General features: G+C 35.0%; 1 protein-coding gene across 1 annotated transcript; it reads left to right on the plus strand.

Moving 5' to 3' along the window:
- Window positions 1–813: 813 nt before the first annotated feature.
- On the plus strand, window positions 814–6,393 carry LOC104606036 (oxidoreductases, acting on NADH or NADPH). Its single transcript, XM_010271053.3, has 2 exons — window positions 814–2,776; window positions 6,202–6,393. The coding sequence occupies exon 1, from the start codon at window positions 1,234–1,236 to the stop codon at window positions 2,725–2,727; it is 1,494 nt and encodes a 497-aa protein (XP_010269355.1). The 5' UTR covers window positions 814–1,233; the 3' UTR covers window positions 2,728–2,776; window positions 6,202–6,393.
- The last annotated feature ends 1,372 nt before the right edge of the window (window positions 6,394–7,765 follow it).

Below are 7,765 nucleotides of genomic sequence, written 5' to 3' on the forward strand. Positions count from 1 at the left end.
TAAGTGCTTATTTTTTAAGCCCAAATTTCTAGTTTTTTTAAGTGCTTATACGAGAAGCACTTATTCAATCTTTTTCTTCCAAAATTATCCCTAGTTGAATTTTAAAATACCACTTATAAAATTATCCCTAGTTGAATTTTATAAAAATACTTTTTATAAAAGCACTTCTACAAAAGCACTTTTATAAAAGTACTTCTACAAAAGCACTTTTATAAAAGTACTTTTATGAAATTACTTTTATAAAAGTACTTTTATGAAATTACTTTTATAAAAGAACTTTTACAAAATTACTTTTACAAAAGCACTTTTAAGAAAGTACTTTTATGAAAGAACTTTTAAGAAAGTACTTTTATGAAAGTACTTTTATGAAAGCACTTTTATGAAAGTATTTTTACAAAAGCACTTTCGTGAAAGCACTTTTGTGAAAGTACTTTTGTGAAAGCACTTTATAAAAGTACTTTTTTAAAAGTGCTTTCGTAAGGATACTTTCTTAAAAGTGCTTTCATAAAATTACTTTTATAAAAATACTTTCAAAGGGTATATTTTGGAAATTTAAAAGAAAATGAAATGACAAAATAGTCACAAATGCTTATTTAAGTGCTTATTAGAGAAAAAGACTACTAAACACCCAATATAAAATAAGTGTTTATTTTAAAAAAATAAGCACTTGAAAAAGTTGGATGCCAAATGCAAATAAATGATTATTCTAATAAGTACTTGCTTTTAAGCACTTATTTTTAACTTAAGCACTCCCAAACATGGCCTTAATGCTTTCTATAAAGATAAAGCATACTTAATTGGGTACAAAAATGAGACTGAAAAAATTCTTGATTAATGTCACTAGGAAATTGAACAAGCGGTTCTGATGGAAAGAAGATCACCCACCAAGGAAGCAATTAAAACACTCTTGTGCGTTCATTAGTCATCCCAATTCCCAAACTTGTCAACAAGTTAGAACACAGGTAGCTAAGTAATGCAATAAGGCCTATACATAATGCAATTTATCATCCCTGTAAAAGTTTATAGTGATTATCAACTAGCGTGAATGTGTGATGGACTCAAAGCTTAAGGTAGAAGGTTTTAGGCTTCTTGTCAGAAAGGTAAGATGTCTAAAAGGTTGCTTCTTTACCCAAAAAAGGATTACTGACCTTAGAGGAAAATTAATCAATAAAGAATCAATTAAAGAAGATACTAAACCAGGATGCTAAGGAACTGAGAAGAACAAGCTTATTGATGAAAAGATACAAATATTGGTTTGGTGAAAAGCAGAAAGATGCCAAACTCAAGCCCCAGAAAAATCTAAGGTATCAGATCCAAGCCTATATGCCTACACTAAAATCCCATTTTTGTCAGACCACTAATCACCACAGTTCATCAGAATCATCCAACCGAAACATGGCAGAACAGCCCAGCAGGAAGAAATTACGCTTCAGGTTATCATCAGCAAACAAAGCATCAGCTCCTCCCCAACCTCCAGTTCAGCCACCATTGCCAACCCCTAGGCCTCCACCAAGGTCTGAGTCTCAATCCCCATCACCATCTCACTTAGCCCCTCCATCTAAGGCCCCATCACCATCTTACACAACCCGCCCACGGATAGGCTCGCAGCCCCAATCACCATCTCGCACCCTCTCTAAACCATTGACCAGAACATCCTCACAAAACCCATCTCCATCTACAACAAGGCAATCCCTTCCTTCACAACCTCAATCTCCATCAACATATCAGACCTCTCAGGCAAAAACCCCTCCTAAACCAAAATCAGGGTCTTCAGTGGTTACTTCTACACTTACTCAGCCTCCAAGATCAGAAAAGATGGAAGGAGAGAAGCATAAACCAATACCAGAGACAAGGAAACAAGAGAAGCTGAAAGGCTTGGCTACTAGTCATCAGGAGCCAGCAGAACGCACAATCACTGAAGTTCGTCGCAATAAGGCATCAGGATCAATGACAAAGATGAAGGAGCAATCAGGTATAGCATCTCAAACAGAACACATGCAACTTAACAAGCAAATATTTCTGGATGGAAAGAAGACAACAGTGACAGGCTCCAAAGGAAGGGAGAGCAAAGAACAACTCCCCCCAAGTTTTACAGTATCTCACCATGAACAACAACCCCCCTTGGACAAAGAAATCAAGGGATTGGAAGTGGGGAATCCCAAGGAGCCCATAGATGAGAACAAAGTGGCTGTCATAACCCTGGCTGGTGAAAATAGAGGAGCAGCCATGCACATAGGTACTGAGTCAGCTAAAAGAGAAGAGTCAATTCATATACACAGGAGCTACAAGCTTAATCAGGAAGGCCACCAAGTGGAAGGAACCACCGAGGATGAGGGAAGTGCTGAAGCAAGCAATTTGGATGATTCAAAGACAGAAGGCAGATCACCTGCAATGTTCATTAACAGCAATACACAGAGCATCAACAATTCACTTCTTTTGGACAGTTGCTTCAGTGAAAGGAGCCCAGGAGCTCACTTAGTTGTCTCTCAGAAAGCAATGGATGCTATCAACTTGAATACAGGAGCAGCACATTTGGAGGAAGACAAGGCCAATTTGAACACAGCTCCTCAGCCTGTGGTTAGAAGAAGGTGCCTAAGGGCTCTTTTCATGGAGTCCAGTGATTCTGATCCAGATAACCCAAACAAGCCCAGGCGGCATGGTTGTCGTTATAACTGTGGGGAAAGTAAAGTTGGCAAGGAAAATGGACAAAGTTCTTTGACCAAGTAGTGAGTCACAAGCTAGCCTACAACTTCTAGTCTCCATCTGGAATATATAGGTACGAAGTTCATTCATAATAAAAACAGGAATCTTTAGACTCAAGATATTTATTGGTGTTCAGTTGTATCCTGTTTAGAAAAGAAGGCTAAAAAAAGGTCCATTTATATGTGTAATGTCATTTTTACTAAGGCTGCATTTGGATGTCAAGTAAATCAAGAATCGATGTAAATTTTATATTGGTTCAATTTTGTATGCGTTTGAAAAGAGGGTGTAATTATTATCAACGTAAAACTATTCTCTTGTTTAGTTTTGTTTGTGTTTGAATGGAGTAGTTTTGTGTGTGTTTGAATGGAGTGTAGTTTTACATCAACTCTAAAGTTTTACATCGATAATCGATGTAAAAACTACATCAATTTTATTGATGTAAAACTTTACACTCTTCCACCCATCATTATTTTCAAAAAAGCAACGGTCATTTTCTGATTCAGTGTAAAACATCACCAATGTATTTTTACACTGATTCCAAACACAGCCAAAAGCAATTAAATCCAATAAGCAAAGTCTTAAATGATACAACCAACAGTTTCCAAAATAGGAACCACTGAATTATGTAAAATAGGTTGGTTTATGTAAAATAGGAACCACTGAATTATGCAAAATAAAAAAAAAAAAACGAAATAACATGATACAAATGAAACTACAAATTCTCGAGCAACTCAATTTATAACCAAAGCTCGCAAATATTTAAAAGATTTAAGCCATTAGGTTGTAAGCCAATCCTTATATATTAATGTATGATTGCAAATTATAGGATATAATACATTGTTGGTTCCCACAGTTGTGTTCCATCCTTGTTTGATTTGTGCATAATCTCAAGATTTGATAATGCAAGAAGCCATGTGTTAGGGTTGTAGTAGAAGTCAATGTTTTATTTATGAACTCGGTATTTGAATTTTATTTACTTTAGGAAATTAATTAGGTTTAACTTTACACAATTAAAAATGAAAATACATATTATTAAAAATGTGTTTTCTTTCAAAATAATGTAAAAAGTTTAAGTTTGATTCAGAAAGAAAATCCTAATTATTTCTCAAGTCAAAAAATTAATAAAAAAATATGTTCTATATACCCTTTACCAATTCTAGGTAAAGCTTCTATTAATCATACCAATCCGCAATTAGATGGAGAGCGGAGAGATAGTGGAGGATAAATGGAGCAAAGTATTGGGGTGGTCTTTTGGATGTGACTCAAGGCCATTGTTTTGGATGTGAGTCATGTTTAACTTTTTGAAAGAAGAAAACGTTGAATTGGCTGGACAACCACTGACCTGAAAGGTTGAACTATTAAACTATTCAATTCAGGCAACGCTTTGCAGTTTAATAAAAAAATATTTAATTTTTTTAAGAAAGATTATTAATAGAAAAAAGAAGAGATTAAGAGATGGGAGAGGGATTGAGACAAGATCTCAGATTTGAGATCACCGAGATCAAAGAGAGAGAGAGAGACTAGATCTCAAATCAGAGAAAGATAGAAGCGGAAATGGCTGGGGAGAAACATTGGTGATGTTTGGTATGGTTTATGTTTATTCAGTAAACGTTTATTGATGGTGCCACATAAGTGTCATCTTAGCATTTTCTCTCTCTTTTTCTTCTGCATATATTGAAAATGTAAAAAGTGAACTTTGGTTTACGTGCATGCCAGCTGTTGGTAGAAGTTACTTTTTGAAGCTTCCACAAACGGCCAGGCGTTTATTCACTATTACGCCGAAATGGCACCTAGTGGCACCCAGTTGTTATAAACGGTTGTAATTATTGCATTTCTCGGTTTTACCAGCAAATAAAGTAGAAACGTTTATTCAATAAACATAAATGGGACCAAACACATACATTGTCACCACCTTGGCCATTGCTATCACCATCATTGGTGAACATCACCTCCTCTTCCTTCATTTATTTCTTTATTTACTTTTTTCCTTTCCTTTTTTTCTTTCCTTTCTTTCTTGTTTTCTCAACCAACAGCTATCTACCTCTATCTTTTCTCATAAAAGAATACACACACACACACACACATATATATATATATGTATGTATGTATGTATGTATGTATGTATGTATGTATGTATGTATGTATGTATGTATGTATGTATGTGTGCGTGTGTGTATGTATTCGAGTTGGATGGTCGAACTGATGACCCAAAAACCGTAGTCATCAAAGTGGTCATGTTCCTAGGTTGGTTTTTAAAACCTTGATCAAGGCAAGCATTAGAATATCGAATTATCAAAGGAAACCTGTTTTCGAAACCACAAATTGGAGAAGACATTTCTTGTTTAAGTTTTGAAAATAAAAATTACATTACAGCACCAAAAATATGTTTTCTATATCTGTTTCGAGAGTACATGCCTTTTCAAAAATAGGTTTGGGGTTTTTGGAACTCATCACAATTAGGAAAATCAATCCTAGGTCTTTGCTAGAACCAGATAGAGATTTTAACAAGAAGCTAGATAGCTTGGAATGAGTGTGATCTACTACCCACAAGACATTTTAGTTGCACATCTAGAACATCTCAGCTGTCATTCATGGGGAGATGTTCATGTATGATTGTAATGTCTTGTGGGTATGTGTGGGTAGTGTCTTTATGAATAGCAGAACTGAGCTTGTATGTGATGATCCTATGCTAATGTTTGTTTCATTTCTTTCAGCAGTATGACAAAATTATAATGATTTATTAATTAATGTTTAAAGATTAGTTCAAACAGTATGATCATTATTTAAATAATAATATTCATCTTAAATTCTGATATGCATTCTACTTTATTATTGTAAAATCCAAAACGTATAGACAAGCTACTGAGTTTAGAAAACTTTAGTATTTTGTTATTGCCATATCTTTCTAATAAGCCTAATTTGGGTCACATTGCTGCTATATGGATCATTATTATGACAATTAACTTCATTTGAATATATAACTTTGATGACAAACCCTTAGAAATTGAAAATAAATCAACTGCTATAAGTGTTGTGTGTTGCTAACCATGGCCCAAACCGTTTCATTATCTGGACATTAATGCCTCATGGGAAGTTCTCAACCTCTTTCAGCTTGCAAATTGATTGTAGCCGACCATCCCCAAATCTCTATAGTTTGTAGCTTTTGAAGATTATAGTTGGAGGCAATTTTATGAAAGTGTATTAATAATTGTGTAACAGTCAAAGTAGATAGAGCGAGTCAAAAAACATGTGCAGATTGATAGCACCTATAGCATTTGCAATCATGGCGAGGAAACTTCTTGCACTTTCTTTTTCAATGCCCAATTGTTCAGCACATTTTGGTTTTGGCTTTCCATTAAACTTGAGAGTCATACTCACTCAGATTGGAATCCCTTATCAAAAGATTCCATCTTGATGGTTGCTCATTGTACTGTAATTATATGGAATGCAAGATGCAAGGTGGTAATGGAGCTGTGTCTTTTACTCATGCTGGTGCAGGTGTGGTAATTCGAGAACATAGGGGGAGCTTTATCAGGGCCAGATCCTTAAATACATCTTTATGCTCTCCAACTTAGAATGTGAGGCACAGTTGAAGTTGAATTTCGAGGGAGATGCTAAGGTTGTTATAAACTCTTTGTTGGAGGTGACTACTTATGTTCTTTAGTTATGTGGGTGTCTATGGATAGGGCGTTTATTTATAGTTTTTCATTTTAAACATTTTCTGTTTTTGTTGTTTGGTTGAATTTTACTTTAAACGTTTTTTAATTTTCATCTCAGATTAATACCTATTAAAGTGTGTCACATCAGCATTTTGTTTCAATAAACACAGGGGCATTGGGGGAAAGAAGAATTTGGCGTTTCCCCAAATGCCTCATGCACACAAAAATCAAAATGTTTCAGTTTTCTACCATTTATTTGATAAATAGTGAAACCAAACAATTGTTTCATTTTGTTTCATCTGTAATAAATGCCAACGCTTATATAGTGTTGATATGGCGGCATTTTTTCAATAAATGCCAACAAAACCCAACATCCCCTATTTTACCTTCTCGACGGATCAATACTACTCTTGCTAATTGCAAAGAAACACATGTTATCTCAGTTCTCACACTATTCAGTGCCTTTTGTGCATAGGGCATACAATAGGGTGGCTCATAAGTTGGCCAAGCAAGATTTGTCATTATCTCGACCTTCTAACCACTCTTGGACCCAGGCTTGGTTATAGCTAGGTTGGGGGTTGGGCTGGGCATGGGTAGGTAATCTGGTCCATTAACCCCAATTTGTATGAGGGTTGGGCTACGTTAGCGGGTTGTTGACTAAGTAAATTGTTGTTTGTAATATGGTAGTAAAGAGGTGGTCACAAGGAGCTGAGATCTACTCACAACAAAAACTATTCCAACAAGCTTTTCATATGATTTGTCTACATAGATCACCACAAGACAGGAATCCACTACGTATACAGATCATGTTGGAACAGTTTTTTGTTTTGAGTAGATTTGGACTTGATCCGAAGTTAAATTATTACATGGAAAATTTTGTGCATTTAATTAACATAAAATATGGAGAAAAATTATACTAGGAATTTGTAATAAAGAAAAATACAAGGAATTTGTAATAAAGAAAAATACAAGGAATTTGAATTTTCTTTTGATTCTACTTGATCGATGGCATAAGCAACCTCCGATTAACAATCAAATTCGGTAAAGATGAGGGTCATTGGTGTGTTTTATCGTATTTCTTAAAATGTTGATGTAAGTTTCTTCGACTTTGGTGCTTTTTGAAAGAAAAATTGATGTAGATTTCTTCACTCTAAGCTTTGCGCTTGATCAGTTATAATAATGCTTTTCTAAGAAAGACCTTTTGTAGTAGCTTGATCTTCTTGGGAGAGTTTAAATGTAAATGCGAAGTAGAGGACTAAGAAGCTTCTTTCCTTCATTCTTCTCTGTTAATGTTGAAGTAGAGTTAAGACTTATAAGAGCTTGTGATTGCTTGCAATTTTCAAGTATTGGTGTGAGTGAGTAAGCTTTTGTAAATGTGATCAAGGAAAAGAGACCACTTCAGC

The sequence above is a fragment of the Nelumbo nucifera genome, chromosome 2, assembly GCF_055504915.1.
Source record: "Nelumbo nucifera cultivar China Antique chromosome 2, China Antique-T2T, whole genome shotgun sequence".
NCBI classification, from domain to species: Eukaryota; Viridiplantae; Streptophyta; class Magnoliopsida; order Proteales; family Nelumbonaceae; genus Nelumbo; species Nelumbo nucifera.

Excerpts from the sequence above, each read along its gene's own strand:
- LOC104606036 (XM_010271053.3), top strand. The coding sequence starts at position 1,234 with ATGAAAAGATACAAATATTGGTTTGGTGAAAAGCAGAAAGATGCCAAA.